We start from the raw sequence: 18883 nt of genomic DNA, 5'->3' as shown, positions 1-18883 counted from the left end.
TTGCCAACGTATTTCACTGCATTTATTGTTAGATAAACATCATTTCCTCGAAATTAGTGCTTCGTTCCTCGTATTTATGTCTTCCTTTGTGGATGATGTTCCTCTGTCCTTGTAGGTCATTAATAGTGTTCATATATACGGATATTGTCATTTTTTTAGTGGAACGAAACGAATAAAGTTTAAGAAAATTCATTTTCAAACTGCATTGTTTCAAGTTTATTATCTGTGGATAAAAGAATCGAATATTATATAATATTAAAATGCATAGCATAATGACACACATGGATAAAAGAGTCGAATATTATATTATATTAAAAAAATAAATTTGAAATAAAGAATTGATGGGGTTGGGTTGTTTTAACACATTCGAGACCGATGAACTCACCCGTTGGGTCGTGGGATAGTTCTCTTCATTAGTCCAGGGCGCAACATTTAAATCATTTTTATACTTAAAAGACTTGTCGATCACTGAGGACAGTCTAGACAAGATACACTGATCCCGAATAGGTTAAGAAAATAATTTTTGAAATGGAACTATTTATTTTTTTATCTAATTATGTATCTTACCACAAAATAGAAAGCGTATTCAAAACATAGAAAAGAAGAATTCAACAGTAAGAACTCCTGTTCTGATTTATTAACTAAATAATAGTAAAATAAGTAATACGTGATCATCAAATAACTAATTTGTAACGTGAAACATAAGAAATTACTTTGGGAATCCGTGCAAATGTGTAATGCACTGCTACAAAAGCAGGAAGCTATAGAAAGCAGCAAATGTTATAGATAGATGTATAGATTCTAAAGATAGATAGTTCACAAATGACACGCGCATAAGTTAATAAATAGGTTAAGAAAAATGGTGTCGGTTTTGAAGAATAAATGGATAAAAAGAGTTTAATGTCGGGGTGCTATAATCTCATAGAAACATGTTAATGATTGGAAACATTTTAATTGCTTCACTACGAAATTCAGAAATATTAACAAATATAGCATGCTCTGAAAGAATAATAAAACGTTGCATATGCATTTCAGACTCGGTTACGAATTCGACTGAAAAGGTGGAGGGCCCGGGGACGCGAGGAGTTGAGTCGGCAAACGACTCAAAGGAAGAGGAAGGACCGGACGTGACCTCAACTCTGAGTAACTTGTTCGCTGGACTTCCGTCTTTGGCGGGTCCCCAACGCCTCGCCAGCTCCCTCAGGCAGAAGTTCGCCAATAACTCCGGTAAGTTTACGAATTTACTTCGGTCCACAGCGTTCCCCTTGCCGTGGAAATCTACGTGTCTATGGAGGCTCGTTACGATCGTTGACGAAGTTAGGGTTCCCTGCATGCCCATCAGTCATCGTAATTAATAAACGAGGGTGTCAACATGTACCGGACAACAGTAGGAGGGGCGTCAGTTTACGAATGAACCTTCGATGCAAATAATTAATTCAATCTAATTTGACGAAGACATACTAATTAGATGTTTCGTGTAAAACATGATGTTCACTAATATTTTAAATTAAAATAGAATGAAGAGAAGACTGAATAAAAGATTAGTTAAGATTAAATGAACAATAACTATTTTAGTTAACTTAATTTTGACAAAATTATTCTGTCCTGCACATTCAACATTTTATTGGGAAGTAAGATTAAAGGAATATAAAATAGAGCTTCGTTACTGTATGAGAATATACACACTCCAAGGTACCTTTTTATTTCGTTTAACGAAATTCATTAAATAATTATCGTGAACCCCATTTATAGAGTAAAGCCATACCATCAACAATTCGACCTTCACCCTCGTGTCGCCGGCAAAACTCCATGTTTTTATCTCTTGTAACACGATGCGCAACGCAAGACATAGGTAGCTAGGTACCAATCGTGCAGCCTTATCGAGGGGGAGCCTCCACCCGGTGTTATGTTCACTTCTATATCCGCCAGAAGCAACCGAGGAATCAACTGCACGGTGTGTTGTTGGCAGACAGAGAGAAAGCCTTCATCAAACGAAGATGAACTTGTTTGCGCCGTCGACGGTAGCAAAAGGTCGGTTTGGGGTGGGATGAATCGGTGAGCGACCGATCAGGCCGGGTCAGGGCTCCCCTTTCTTTTGAATTTGCCTGAAATCACACATTGGCCCGTGATGCAAAGAGCATTCCCACAGCGTAACAAAATTGAATCTGGCAAATTGAATTCAGGACTAACGGGATGTTACGGTTGAGAAAAGAAACGAAAATGAAATTTGAAAAGTAAAATGTATCGATCGCGTAAGGATCTCGGGAGCTAACCGTGCCAATTCGGTGATCTGTTGTAGGTTATCCCCGGCCCGGCCTGATGCGCGCCGTCCCAATCGCGACGATCTCTTCGTCACTTCCAGCGTCGCATAAAGTGATCGCGTTTAGTTCCTCTTACTAAATCCTGGAAGACGATCCTGTTCTATTAAAGACGGCTACCTAAAGCGATCATCATGTCGACGACGATACCGATACTCAATATTGAGTTCAGTGAGCTCAAGCAGCTCATTTGGATGAAGTTGCAGGAGCCGAAAGCTCAACGAAAGCTAGTTCTAATTATCGTCTCGATAGCTTTGCTGCTCGATAATATGTTGTATATGGTGATCGTGCCGATAATACCTGATTACTTGAAATACGTTGGTGCATTTGGAGATGAAGAACCGATGAATACAACGGGACCGCCTTCTCATCATGGTCAAGATTCAGCCACAGGAGTGTTGTTTGCGTCAAAAGCTATCGTTCAGTTGATGGTAAATCCATTCTCGGGCGCCTTAATAGATAGAATTGGTTACGACATACCTATGATGATAGGGCTTTGCATAATGTTTCTGTCAACTGCTGTTTTCGCTTGCGGCAGAAGTTATGGTGTCCTATTCTTCGCCAGAAGTCTTCAAGGAGTGGGCTCTGCCTTTGCGGATACCAGTGGTTTGGCTATGATAGCGGATCGTTACACCGAAGAGTCAGAACGTTCGAAAGCCCTGGGTATTGCTTTAGCCTTCATTAGTTTTGGATGCCTGGTAGCTCCACCATTTGGTGGTGCTCTATATCAATTTGCGGGTAAAGAGGTGCCCTTTCTAATACTCGCTTTCATCAGTCTTGCTGATGGATTTATGCTTTTGTTAGTAATGAAACCATTGAAAGAGCAACTAAAGGAGACACACGCAAGTCAGACACCGTCAATACCTATTTGGCGGCTACTCATGGATCCGTATATCGCCGTGTGTGCGGGAGCTTTAATGATGTCAAATGTTGCATTGGCCTTTCTGGAACCCACTATTTCGCTATGGATGGAGGACAATATAACTCATGATAACTGGAAAATGGGAATGATATGGCTACCTGCATTCTTCCCTCACGTATTTGGCGTTATAATCACTGTCAAGATGGCTAAACAATATCCTCAGCATCAATGGTTAATGGCTGCTTCTGGTCTTGCACTGGAAGGCTTATGCTGCTTCATAATACCTTTTTCTTCCACTTACATGGTCCTTATGATTCCATTATGTGGAATTTGCTTCGGTATAGCTCTCATTGATACCGCTTTGTTGCCAACTTTGGGCTATTTGGTAGACGTGAGGTACGTTTCCGTCTATGGTAGCATTTACGCCATAGCCGATATCTCGTACAGTGTCGCATATGCAGTAGGACCAATAATAGCTGGTGGTGTCGTAGAAGTAATCGGTTTCACCGCTCTGAACATCGGTATAGCCTTCTCCAATCTGCTTTACGCGCCTGTGTTGATGTATCTAAGACATATTTATGACTTCAAGCCATTCCAAGATGAAGCAGACGTTCTCATGCAAGATCCACCTGACAAGGAATACCAAACTTATGTGCTGCAGGAGCAAAGAGTGCTTTCAGGTGAAGTGGAGAATCACCTGATTCAAACGCGCATGGAGACGAACGTGGATCAAGGTTATGACCAGAACTATCAAAGCGGACAGAGTTACGAGCAGGCTGGATACGGACAGAATATTAACACCCTTGGGAATAATCAAGCGGCAGGAGGGTATGACCAAGCCTCAACGTACGAGCAGCCAGCTAATTATAGTCAGCAGCCAGCGCAAGGTTACGTTCAGCAACGACCTTACGGACAGGAACCGCAGCCAGGAGGTCAGGTGGATGTTAATCCATTCAGGAGACCTCCTCCTCCTCCAAATGTCGACCAGAGACCTCCTGGAGACAGTAATCCATTCAGACAAGGAATGTACTAATGCGGTTCTTAAATCTGCATATATTGGGTATTCCTGATCGTTTGCAATTGAAAATATTTATTTTCGATCACAATCTTCGCACGACGACATGAGTATCACAGAACAGTCTTCGAGACAGGCTTCCAATTATCAAGAAAATTAATGTCGTATATACTTTGATTATCATCTGAGGATTAAGACGATCGACGTTTGATTTTTCAGTGACCGCGAAGTGCATCGAGAATGTATCATCTTGTGATTATGAATTATTCAAGAAGAATGTGACGACTTCCAAAACGATTATTTCGATACACTAGAAGTTTATCTTATAAAAGTACATTGCGAGATTTCATGCTCATATTATTTTCACCGGTCTTGGGATCAGTCCAAGTGATAGTGTCGAAGAATTTCGCCGATTTTAGGAATTAGTGTTTTATGTTTGGGAAATAAGCCTTTCTTGATCAAAAGAGAATGCAAAGAAGAGAAAATGAAAGTGTAGTATAAGAGGGAAAAAAGAATTAGTGTTTCTGATTTGTGAAAAACATGTGAACAACATTGAATGCATACAGTGCCATGTTGGATTATTAAGCCTGAAAAAGTGCTTTTAAAATATCAGAGCAATTTGTCGTACTATTTGTTATCGTATTATTTGTTCATTAATGTTAATTGATTGTCAGAATTTTTAACAAGGTAAAAATATTTTCAAGTGTTTGTTTTTTAATTTATATTTCTATTAAAATTTATTACATATCGGATTAGGTGTCACAATCTTTCAACTAAAACTTTAATATTATTTTCTTATGATCATACGTTCTTACTTGAAATGTGTATGGATATAAATTTTTTAACCGAATACAGGTGAAAATTTGGTCTTAAAATAAGTGCATGATAATTCTTGGGTGCAAAAATAAGTACTTATTACTTCCCTAATTTTTTTAAGCTGCCTGTTTGCATATCTTTTCAACACTGTCAAATTGATACAGTTGCCTATTGCACTTTCCATACTGCATTAGTAATATGATTTGCAAAATCAAATATTGAATAATGGAGGTCCTACTTTAGTATGTTTGATTTTCGGAAACACTTATTATTGGATCCCTACGAGAATTAATGTGGCCTTCAAGGTATCGAAAATAAGAAGATATTTGAAAGCAACAAACATCTATGAAGAAGTTTCAACTCTACGTCAGATGACACAAATAGTATGCATGGAAATAAAAGCACATAATGAAGTACCGGAGTATTTTGAAGTGAGAGACATCTTGTTGACAAGGAACATAAAATAAAGAACGTCGAAAACTCTTTAGAATTACGTATTCTCGTTAACAATATGAAAGTAATACTTGGACGTGTAAACGGAGATGGACATCGATTTAACGTTATAGAGAAATCGACGTTAAAGGTGACTCCGATAGAAGATTGTCCACTTATTGTGGATGAGGTTTAAAGGAACAACTTGATCGTGACGGAGGATTCCCCTCAGCAAGGACCTTCATTCGCGATTTGCCAATGGCAATTTTTCCGTTTTTATCTGTTTTGTTCGCGTTCTACTGCTGAATCGAAGTATCATATCACTAATTAAGGCGTCAATAAATTAGCTGTTAAAGCTTTCGTGTAGGTAGTTGTATAGGGAAAGTATATGGCAACGAGGTGGAAAAGATCCACGTCAGCCACGGTATAACTTGATATTGGCAAAGTACGTTACGATCATTAACACGTAACATATCGTTGTTACTCAATTTTATCTCCTATTGTTAATAGCCGAACAGTATTTTCATTAGTAATTTGAATTAAACGTTGAATGGAGAACATCAAATTTTAAGGAACGTTAAAATATGTTGTGTTGTTTCAGTATACCAGTATGCTGATCAAAAGTTTTACTAATCAGTCAACGACTTAAAAGTCAGAATTTTATACAGTTTGATATTTATAATTTATAATTAAGTGCGAGTAAATATCGAGGGAACTTAGTTAACGTTCCATTAGCATTTTCCTAGTACTTTGTCATCTATGATACGGCAATATCAATCATATCCGAGATAAAAGTATGTTGAATGTTACATATCTGTATTTTCATGAGCTTAGTTTTCTAAGTAGAAATATTCGTTTGAATCTCGCCTGTTTGACTCATGGGAAATCGTGCAATATTTAGGTAATACGTAGCCGTGTGTGTGCGTATATATTAACATATACACAGACGCACGTATTAGTGAATATGATGTGCCAGTGACTCGCACGTAAAGCTTTACGAGTCTTTCCAAAACTTTCCTACCTTTTTAGCTTTCCTCTGTTATGCATTCATCCTCATCATGTTCAATTTGAAAGAAGTCTTCGTATTCTTTTAAAATCGAGTCTACTTATATCAGTTTATGCAGCACTCCTAATTTCAAATGCTGAAGGTCAGAAATATTGTCGTTTGCAAAATATTGCATATTACGGTCACTTGGTAAAAAAAAAAGATAAAAGCATTTGAGATTCTATTTTGCGTTAACTCCGTTGGAAGGACAACAGAAAAAGTGTGTTTATGAGGCTCGTCAATTTTTACGCTCGTGTCCATCGCATGTTCGTACCTACTCGTCAATGTTCGGAAATGTCGCGAAAAAACGACGTTGTAAACAAAGTTTCGTCGCAGCAGAAATGTAAGCGATTGGAAAATTCGGTGTCCTTCACCGAACTGAGATTTCGTCGATGCGACGGAGCAATCTGAAGGTCTAAAATGGGTTCTGCTGGCAGTATCGTTGAGTGTGTCGCAGAGAAACCGTCTGGGATCTTAATGCTGATCATTCGTCGTGACCTTGCACACCGTCGCGAGTGCTTTATGTTTACAGTGCCTGAACTTTCAAGTTTTTATCCTCTTCTCTGCCATCGTAACGCGAACCGTACCCACGTTCCTGATCCCCAAAAATGTATAACCTACTTGAAGCAGCGTTAGCGAAGTTTGACACATATCTTAGGCATATCCTTGCGTCTTAGAAAACGCAGTTTTTGTTTCTGTAGTATGAAATAATTCTATCTCGATATAAGAAAAGTTAAACGTATATTCGCAACGGTAAATTTCATTTCTATGAGCTGGCCTCTACGACTACAGATCTAGCGTAACGGTTAATGAAAATGACAACGTGCCACTTGCCGATGGTTATCAACGAAAAGAAATCGTTTCTCGCGAAGGTCATTTATGATTTTCCGTGAATGGGATTGTTTTTCAAAATTGCATTTGAACGCAAAACATAGAGTCAACTGTAGAGTCAACTACAACATTTATTGTAATGAGGTATTTATACATTGCCCCTTATGTGAATCTACGTGGTAATTATAGAAAATAAAATAAAATTAAATTAGAACAATTTTCGTTAGAATTAAGAGAGAATTCTTAAAAGGGGTGCTGTATAATATAAATTTCTCTTACCTGATATGTGTTAAGCACAGAAGCTTAAGAACAAGGTAGTTCTTGATTGTGAACAATTATAATTTGGGAAAATGAAAAGACTGCAACTTTTAAAATACGGCTTGTCGTTAGAATATAATTAAAGAATTGATTTTAAAACTAGTGACGAAAGGGAAAGGGAAGGGAGAAGAATCTGAAAGCAAAAACTGGATTAGCAGCAGTTGTTTCACTAAGGAATCGCTTGTTATTTGTGTATGGATGAAATGAAATAAATATAGAAATATTCAATATCTGTCAATAGTTTTTATTCAATATTTTTACTCTGAAGATGAAAATCTTTAATAAAAACGTGTTATATTCGAACTTTTGAATTATTATTAACACATTACGATTTTTCAATTTTCAATCAAACTAAATTTTACTGAATTTTTTCTTGTTCTTGTTTTCGTATTAACATATCTATCTCTAAATTCAGACGAGTTCATTAAATTATCGTAAAATAGCAGTTTGATCAGATTATTGCAGAAATTAATGTCGATAGTATGCACATTGTTTTGTTACATAAAATACAGTTTAATTGTTATTATTATTATTATATATAGATAATATATTTACCATCTATCATATTTATTTCAGTTCAATTGTAAGTACTTTATTCTACTTTCCTTCCCTCTTGACCTTTATTTTTATGTTTAATTTATGAATCGCTTCATAATTTATATTTTTTGTAAGATACATCTCGATATACTTAAACTTTATTATAGTAAATTCTCATTTATGAAATAGTCTTTAATTTTCAAGATATTGTTTCATAAATCGAATTTGAGGTAGGAGACAAATAAGAAACTCCGAGTCTATAAGTTTCTGTACTTAATAACATATTTTAATAAAAAAAGTAACTTTGTATATCCGATTAGTATTCCTTATTACTTTTCTGTATTGTTTATCGCATTTAACAGGAATATTTAACAAACATGATCTTCAAAGACTTTGACATTTAAATAGTTTAGTTAAAGAACATTTCATCAATCACCTATAGTTGTTTACCTTGTTTTTAATACTATACCTCTATTGAAACAGTTACTTGTTCATGATTTTCTTGAATACTATTCTGTGCTACTAATATACAACGAAGTTTTTTTAGAATTAGAGTGCATATCATCGCGAGAAAGGACAAATTTTTGGTACTTATCACATGCATCTATTCCTATATAATTTAGGTTACTTTGTATCATAGTAAGAGTATACATATAGTATTATATCTTATTATGTATACGTGTATACGTAACGGATATAATATTATATGAAGAGTATATAAAAATATATCGTACGTGTAAACTCTATATTTACGATTACATGTATATGTATGGATTAGTAGTGGATAAAGAAAGAGTGAATTTCTTTACGTTTGTCTCAAAATGATTTCGCTCCATCGAGCGTAAAGGATAACTATCGAGCAAGGCGTTGTATGTCTATATCGCAAATTATATCGCAAAAATATTATGTATACACGTATATACGTATAATCGTGTAAACGTATACTCGTAGCTTCTTTTGTCTTTTGTAAATACATTACACGTGCGTGTTTATTGAAGAGAAAAAAAAAACATAAAAATAAAAGGAACGATGATCTCTCCCTTTTTCCACACGAGGGACCTGCGTATATATCTTGCCTACATGTAACATATCGTTTGTGTGCAGTTTACGGTGAATGCGAGTGATCTAAATGCAAATCTCACGAGGGAATGAGAAGAGAGAATGAAAGAGAGCGAGAGAGAGAGAGAGAGAGAAAGAGAGAGAACGAGAGAGAGAGAATAAAAATAAGAAGGAAAGAAGAGAGAACAGGGTGCGTTGTGTTTTCAGCGAAACCGAGGAAATGACATGTCTTGAACAATGCGAATAGACGTTTACGTTCCTCGCGATATTTTTCTCAAATTCGTGTGTTCATTCTCTTTCCTTGTGAAATCCTATGGGAAATGAACGAAGCAAATAGAACGCACAGGTTCCGTAAATGCTTACACGATTTATCAATAACTTGAGATCGTTGCGTTTTTTGGAGTACATCGGATTGATGCAAAAGTAATGGAAGTTTTATTTCTGGAAATAAAGAACTGATAGTTTGAAACGAGAAAGTAACTTTAGCTCTTAATTCTTTGCATTGCGAAGCGTTTTAAATGCGACTGTACTGTGACAGTGCAAGTGGTGTTTGGAATGCAAAGAATTGATATCAGCTGCAATCTTTCTTCCTTATTATTATTTATGCATTCACTTTTTTTTAACAATCTTCACTAAGATGTGATTTGCAAGTGATTTTCATTCATTTTTAGAGATTAGCGTAGAATGTAATATCAGCCACACCTTTGGTAAGATAGATGTAAATTGTCGACTCTGAATAACTACAGACGAGTTCGTTGCAAAAATATCTCTCTATCACGCCAAAGTCAAACTTTGACAGAACTTATTTAAAAGAAACTGCTGACTGTGAAAATAAAAGTATAATAGGATAGTAGAACTGGTCGGAAGAATTTCATAGTTAATATTACATCTACAAATGGATAAAAATCATCTCAGTTTGAATGGACCTAAACAGAACTATAGGATTAGATTTATGAGGCGTTTTTGACTTCATGCCATTTTGTATTATTTCATAATTAAGCCTTACTACATTTAAAAATAAGATAAATTGCTATTTCTTAACATCGTAACTAAAGTACCTATGCTATCAAATAATACGTTCATATATTTTTGCTCGAAGCTGAAACTCTAAATATTAAATTCAAATTTGTCCTTTTAATATATTAAGTAAATAGAAAAGGTATCTACATCATCGTACGATTAAACGAACATTTTGAGAAACTTCTACTAATCTTGCATCAATCTAATATGAAGAGTAGTTGAGTTCATTGTCTGTTCTTGCATAATGTTGTATAATGTTGCGTGATAATGTAACAGTTGCAGTTCGAGACTGGGTTAAAAGTGGAAGAAAAGAGCAAACCCATAGCAATTATAATACAGTCACACTTATGTTGTGCATACACATGTACAATCGGCCAAAAAATATTTTGCGCTTTAAGATAAACGCCACATCAATTCGACCAATCGCAGGACTGGAAAAGATATTTAGAACCAATCACAAGGTTATAGTACTAGCAATGTATTTGTGCTAGAGTACAAGGTATTTTGTGGCCAATTGTATACTTAAACGAACAGCACTCCTGCACGTACTAACGAGTATATATACACAGACATGTTAAAGAACACAAAATATAAATATTATAATACAAAACATAAAGCAGAAATACACGTGATAAGGTGACTACATATACAGGAGGACACACATGTATGTATATATATTTATGGAACTCAAGTATCGAAATTGCGTATGTACTTGAAACTTATGATACTGTAATGTTGTTGAACCGGTTATTAAAGATGTCATTGTTACCGAAGAATACTATGCATTGTACTCCTTAATCTTATTATTCACTTTCATCTAAATTTCATCAATGGCGTAACGAGTTTTGCGCTATTTCTTTGAGGAACAATTACGTTTAACAATTCGATAAAAGAATTGTTACGTTTAACAATTAAATATTATTATTACTTACCATAATTATACGAAGCATATGAGACAGTGTAGTATAAATAAGACTTGCCACTTAGTTCTGTGATACATTCTGAAATTAATCAATTGCATATCTACATCTAAAGGTTTGGTAACGTATTAAGGTCTTTTGCATTTCTGGAAAAATACTACAGCTGATTTACGAAAGCAATTATTATTTCATTGTTCTCGAATTTCTTAAAAAAACATATTCGGAAACCAAAACAAAAAACATTTCGATCGATAAATAATTGTTTCGAGTGTCACTTAACGAACCTCTTCGCCAAAGGAATCTTCGAACAAGTCATTTCGATCGCCAATGAAACTCTTGAATTCCCGTTCTAAAATATTCAAACGATTTGATACCAGTTGGGACTTAAGCTACCAGGCTTTAACCTTCAAAAATAGAGGCACGCGCCGCGCGGAATTCGGGTCTAATGAAAAAGCGAGTATAAAGCGCGCGGGCGGAAGAGGGAGGCGAGAAAGCATTGATGGGATGTCTGCGGAGCCCAGTGTCAACCTAACCCCATCAAAGTGTAATAATATTTATATTAGGGCGCGGCTGAGAGGGTAGGGACATGGTTGGGGTTTGTGCAGGGGAAGCAAGTATTCGAGGGGTGGCGGACTACCCTGTATATATCCTGGAAACTCCCCGATACGTTACGAGTGGTTTGCTCGTTCACCATTCCAGATATCGATCTAGCTGGTAATTAGGCTTAAATAATATCGATAGCCATCGTACGGGTTGCGTAATATTGATCGCAGCACTCGTCGCGGTACCTGCCAACCTGTCGCGCGCTGGTTAATTCAGGGTGTCGCTGGAGATATGATCGCATATTGTCCCATATTGAAGTTATTTTTCCTCGTATATATTTCTTAAATGAGAATATCGATATGTTTCTATTTTTACCGTCAGTTTATGACCGAGATTTCATTTAAATTTCGTGGAACGAAAAGCGTCACACGATATACTGTCATTACTGCCTAGATTATTTTAGTAACAATGACCAGTGTATAAATACTAGGCGAAAAATCAATGTTGAAAATTATTGGGGAACATTGCGAGCTTTTTCCGAAAATGTTCCAGTAGTTTAATTCGTTATATTATTACATCACGTATTTTTACACGGAACGACTTGGTAAAAAAATTTAATTAAATCCAAATTTAATGTGTTGTTTATTATGTATACTACTATCTTGTATTTTAGCTACGTTAGCAATGTAGCAATATCGTCTAGAGATTGGAGACAATATTCCCCTTTTTTAGGAAATATAATTGGTTTACTCTATATACATATTTGCACATTTCCGGTAATTTAAAGTTTTGATCAATTCGGAAATAAGGCATATATGACTTCGGATTTCCAATGTGCCTTATACAAGTAACTTTCTTTTGAACTACTAGAAACTTGGTAAAATAATACAGAATTATGTACATTTTTAAATAATTATATCAATATACATAACATGCATATACACAAAGAACATTTACTCTGAAATTGTATGGGGCCGCAGCGGCTCTATAATTCAAACAAGTGTTAAAACAGGTAAGCAAATTTCAGAAGTACTTTTCGCAGTTTTTCAGGAAATAAGGAAAAAGTATGTTGGCATACTAAAAGCACGTCTAAAATTTTTTAGCAAAATTTGGCAGAAACATGTGGCAAGTGCACATTTAATAAATCTAATCAGTAAGATTATAAATGAGACTCAATTGAGAACTTATTCAATATCGGTATTGATGGTAGATCCTGATCCTTTACAATATTTTTAATCTAGGTACACAAATCTAATCACACACAGAGAAAAGCCATACAGTTACAATTGATCCAAAATACTTCCACTAGCATGTATTTATAGTTCGATGGCCACAGTCGAATGAAATGACTGCACGAGCAATGGCTATAGTTAATGGACGCCTAGGATATACCTCTTAGTGACTGATAATGATTGTTGAATGTAGTCGATGCCCCCCAATCTCAATTACGCTAACTACTATATGCAGTGCTTGATTGTTCGCTAAAGATCAGTTCTAAATTCCGGGTATAATGTAGAGTATATATGTATACTTTTTCCGTTGTGATAGCAAAATATTTATCAAGAATATTCAACAATACACTTAGTTCATACCACTAACTGTGATACATTTGTAATGGAAACTCACTATGTTGTACTAATTCATAGCTTAACCATTGTGATGAAACGCAAAAAATATACCTATCTCCAACGACAATTAGACGACGTGCTATTCATAAATACAATTTCGTATGTTTTCTACTTATATTACATGCATACAGCTGCATGTATAGAGTGGTAAAGAAAGAGTTCAGAACTTTAAGGGTAGGTAATATTCGTCAGATGAAAGTATTCTCTTTATAAATACGAGTCCGAAAATAAATACTTTTAGAATTATAAACAATTATTTATTTCGGTTAAGTCGACTGACTTGTTTATTTTAAGAACTGCAGAACAGTAATACATCATTTTACTATTTTTTCTGCCCGTGATCACAAAAAATACTTGTTAGATAAAGTTACATTCAAACATAATGTGCAATTATAAAATTGCATTACAAGACTAATTCTTATCACATCAAAATTATTGCATAATGTGATCCTCGGATCTCCTGGAGCTTTCTTAATAGTAAATATTTTTATTTTATTTTAACAATAATAATAAATATTTTTTGTTAATAGTGTAAAAATATGTCAAAATTACACCGAGCAAAAAATTTGTCTGGTTTGATATAGTTCTATTAACTTGAATTGAAAGTAGGAAGGAAAAACAAAGTGTAGAGGGAACGTTCGTGGAGATTTCAACGAACTCACCGATGATTTCAATGAACATGTCAGTCGCAGCGAACACCAAGGAGTAACCTCAATAGTGATAGAATAGAAGGGATGCGTTGCAACAGTCACTGCAAATAACTACGGTTATAACTACAATCGGGCATGGGTGATTCCTCATGAAAAACAAAAGCAAAAGGAAAATGAGAAACATAATTTTGATAAATAATTGGTTATGACCATTATGGGTTCTTTGTTTTTGCTGTCATTGATACTATTTTCCTTATTGCTGGTGTATCTATATTAAAGAAATTTGGAGGAACAAGTCGTCGTAATTAATTTTATTTCCAATATCTGTGTTAATAAACAGAAATACGAACAGAAATAGATATATACATGTTACAACAGAAATCTTTTTTAAGTAATTTTTTTTTAAACGAAGCATCATATAGTTAGTCACAAAAATATTCGGACACTGGTATAATCTAATTTTAATGCTCTGGATTTACAGTAAACATGCAATTAATAAAAAAAGCATTATTATATGTTACCGAGTGTAATTTATAATGCATAGATTATTAAAGAATAAAGCAAACACAAAGAAATACTTCATTTTTTAAATTAAATGTTAATTTTTAGGGGGTTGTTAAAAACGGAGGTTTTTCTTTACAAAATTGTAAACATTTGTAAACTTTTTTTAAAATGCGGGACACCTTCTAATATCAAAAACTCTTTGAGTTTTTGAAAAAATTCAATTCTGAAATGTGAAAGTAGAGACTTCACCTTTTAAAATGAATCCAAAGGCTATTGCACGATTTCTTGTGATAAACTTACAGCAATTCGAAAATCTATTATTTTTTAGAATTAATTTCTTTAACGAAAATAGTAATTAGTGTTCATGTAAAGAGCATTACAAAAATTACCTTTAGTTAATCAATATGAAAATTTTAAAAATATTAACAGTGTTTTTCATTCTGAAGTTTAAATCACCTTCGATTAATTATCGTATCAGTCGTTACCTAAACAGATTTAGTAATCGCGTTAATGATTGCTGAAAACGATGACAATGCTAGACTAACAGTGTTGCGGGCAACACGAAGAGCGCTAGTAATCCCTAAATCCGATTATTCGCCTCATCGGTCCTCGACAACACCAGCTTGCCACCCTCTGCGACCAATCAATGTTTCTTTTGCCACTACAGAGCTGCCCTCCTTTGCATTCATTTTTCCGGTTTTGCTTTCCCAGCAATAGTGTCGGCTGATAATTGGTTGACAAATTCTTGACTGTTTTAAATTAAAAAAAAATAACAAAGTAAATACATCTTTAGCATTGATTCAAATGCCATGTACATTATACAGTTTAAGTGTATGTATACATTAAATTATTGTTGAAGTTTTCATCATATATGATTTAACATCATGTTGGCTTTTTTTTTCAATAAAACTAGACATATTTTGATGCAGGTATCTTTATTGTACTTTAAGACATTTAAAGATGTAAATATTCGTAGTTAATACTTCATTTGAGTTAAAAAAGTTATTGTAATTATAAATACGTAATTATAGAAACCTTTATTTTTAATACTGTTGTCTTCATCATATTAAAACAGTTTAGTGCCTCTACTTCAGAATATTCATCTCTAAATCTTTCTTTCGTCCGAGATTAGGAGAAGCCAAACTACCCTACAATTTCAAAACTGTGTTATTGCCATGTCGTAGTTCCAAGATCAGTAATTAATCTTAATGAAGTAATGTCTGAAAAGCAGCAGACGTCAAAGATCAGGAAGATAAAATTCAGGACTTAATGTTGAATAGTCGACGTCTGACACAGATAGCTACACGACGCGGTTACATCTTTATGCCTTCCTTTGCACCCTCCTGGAATGCGTAACTGTCTTTTCGAATCTCGTGGAGAAGTCTCAAAGGGTCTGCTGTCAATTAATCGTGCCTCGCCAATTTCGAAGGGTCGCAGGAAGGGCAACGACGCAGGCCGAGGCGCTAGAACCTAATTCGACTCAATCCACGCCACCAACCCCGAATTCCTTTCTAATGTCCGGTATCTCGTGAATCCGATTTGTCGGCTCGTTTGTCTTTGAGATACATTTTCCTGATATGCCTTCTCAACCGTCAGACTCTCACTCTGAAGATTGATGATGTGCGAGATACATCCCTCGATACATATTCTACTTCTTTCCGCATTCTGAAGGCTGTTTGAAAATTGTTATATTTTTATGTATTAGGTTCATTCATAAATTACATATCTCCTAATTAATGTTATACTTTCTTTTAATTTTATTTAAATTTAATTGTTTATGTTTGTGTACATTACAAGTTGAAGTACGTTAACTTTGTTTATTTGACAACAATGAGAGAATTCTTCGAATTTTTATTTTCAGGAATTTCAGACGTGGCATGATCCTCATCAGCCCAGCACAAAAACATAACTTAAACTCTACATATCACTATTTTTACACAACTTTAATTTACGTTTATTTTTATCTAAATTTATTACTGAAAAGTGCTTCAAAACTAAACATTTTGAGACTATTTCGAACTGAGTTTTTTTATAAAAAGCATTATGCATGTATATTAAATGTATATACAATACCATATTTTGTACACTATGTGGTCCCTTACTACCTTACATCAAGAATCATGATAGTCACTGCTTTCTTTAAACGTTTATAATTTTATCAATAAATAAAAGATTGAACGCAATTTGGTTCTTCTTAATTTTTGTCTCATTTTGAAGTCTAAAATTCTCTTAAATATTTTTCTATTTGTAGCCAAACACCCTGTACTACGTGAACAATATGTACACATACTATTGTACGTCTGACTACATGTGCAGCTGTTATGCTCGCGTCACATTCTCGTGAATAAATATGCTAGAAAACAGTTTAGAACAATTAAAATGTCCTCAATTGATCCGCATACGTACATAAGAAAAAATAAACTTTATCGTGTAAACTTATCGTTCTTTATCATATAATCTCTAATGTCCCAGGTCTCAAATGTACCATAAAGCATAAATATTCCGTATTTTATTTCTTTTCAGCGAGAGAAATTTGTAACGTTTAATATTCTTTTTCATGCAGTTTAAAAACGAATTCATTTGCTTTATGAAAGAAATCGCTAGAAATGATCGTAGGTCACCATACACGTACACAAATAATAATTAAAATAACTTCCTTCATTGAACCAGACTTTCTAAATAATTCAGTGATTTGATAAGTGCTAGTTCATATTCTACTGTTCCATCATTATAATCGTTTATTTAACCTACATTCTGATTTATAATTCAGAAATACATGCTCGATATTTTACTGTGGTTCGAAACGACAAGAAGATTCTTGAAGAGAAATAAGGGTTGGGTTCCGATAATAGCAGTGCCTATCATGTGATTTATCAAACGTAGGCTTGTCGATGTGCCCTATTCTCGAAAAGGAAACGGGGCTGCGACGATGGCAGATAAAAAACATGTGAGAGTATGACAAATCGCCGAGTATTGTGCGTGAATTTCCGCTATTATATTTTCCTATATGCGTATGTATACCATTTTCAACAGAGGTGAGACTCTGTTCTATCAATCATAAATTCAATGCGTTCTCAGGAATGAGCGATATCGAATTGATGTTTAAATCACTGATAGTTGAAGTACTTGTTTTGATAAAGTTTTTTATGAAAAATATACATACCTATATGAAAATAATACAATTTTAGATTACCTAAATTTATATGTCGTATTTCGTCCATAGAATGAGGAAATGTTCTTTTAAATGTTAGTAAAGTTGAATGTCGATAGCATATCCCGTGTTCCTATCAACAAATTAATTCTTCAATTTCATAAGTTCAGATTGATCGCTACTAATCCAATTAATTTAAATAAAGTATTTTGTTAAACTTCATTCTATTCAAAACTGTTTTTTTACACTTTATTATAATAACAATCAACGATCTATCTTGATGGTTAATACTATTTTGCGTAATATTGTACCGGATCATATTAATTAAATTGATTTTCGTCAATATAAAAACAGTGATTCAAGCTTTAGAAATCTTTTGATATATGAAAAAAAATAAATTAATTTAATTATTGATTACACACAACTTGATCCATTAAAACTGTTTATAGTTCCACTCCTCAATCAAGATTTCGTTAGAAGCAATTTCAGAAGCAAACATATGTACATTTTAATTAACCCAGTGGCAAATTGAATTAGGCTAACTAATTAATTTCACGAAATTCAAGCTCGCAGAGTTCAAAACAACGGGTAAATCGTTTTGCGAAAATTGAAATCCTCTTAAATAGGAGATAACAAATGCTTTACGTTTATTGAAATATTTCAGTATATTAAATAATAAGTCGGTTCTATATGGCTTATTGTTTGATTTGATTTTAGTAATTTTAATAAACATGAGTTGTATTTTAATTTATATACATTTATAGCTATGTACAATATAGGTATAATTTTTGAAACTTTTTTCCATAACATGAAAAAATGACTGATCTTGTTACCATTTTATTTACTAACAAAAATCATGATTACAGAAGAGCCTTCCATATTTGAATTAATGAGGAGGTAAAACTGCTTGAATAAAAAAATTTTAGGTTTATAGGGCAATTGTTTGTCTAATATTAAACTTCAGTTGTTCAAATGGAAATCAATACAATTAACAGTTTCTGTAATATTCAAGAATCCTGTGTCTTTCTAGTTATTAAATCACATAAATCTCTTGATATGAGTAATTCTGTACTTAGGAAGACACCTACATTTTTGTGCGCTTCAAACATTTGCAGCCTTTTATCAAATACCTCGATAGCTTCGACGTGAAAAATGTCTGCTGTTTCGAATTGTGTAAAGTTTATATTCACAATATCTCTATTACTGTCACTCTGTCATTATTATCGTTATGGTC

At 34.2% G+C, this 18883-nt stretch overlaps 1 protein-coding gene across 1 annotated transcript; it reads left to right on the top strand.

Annotated features, from left to right (window-relative positions):
- Nucleotides 1-1102: 1102 nt before the first annotated feature.
- Nucleotides 1103-8118, top strand: Vacht (Vesicular acetylcholine transporter). The gene is made up of 2 exons (XM_076387697.1): nucleotides 1103-1227; nucleotides 2300-8118. The coding sequence occupies exon 2, from the start codon at nucleotides 2453-2455 to the stop codon at nucleotides 4211-4213; it is 1761 nt and encodes a 586-aa protein (XP_076243812.1). The 5' UTR covers nucleotides 1103-1227; nucleotides 2300-2452; the 3' UTR covers nucleotides 4214-8118.
- The last annotated feature ends 10765 nt before the right edge of the window (nucleotides 8119-18883 follow it).

This window comes from Calliopsis andreniformis, chromosome 2, assembly GCF_051401765.1.
Source record: "Calliopsis andreniformis isolate RMS-2024a chromosome 2, iyCalAndr_principal, whole genome shotgun sequence".
Lineage (NCBI taxonomy): Eukaryota > Metazoa > Arthropoda > Insecta > Hymenoptera > Andrenidae > Calliopsis > Calliopsis andreniformis.
This window is presented reverse-complemented; position numbering and strand designations above follow the sequence as displayed.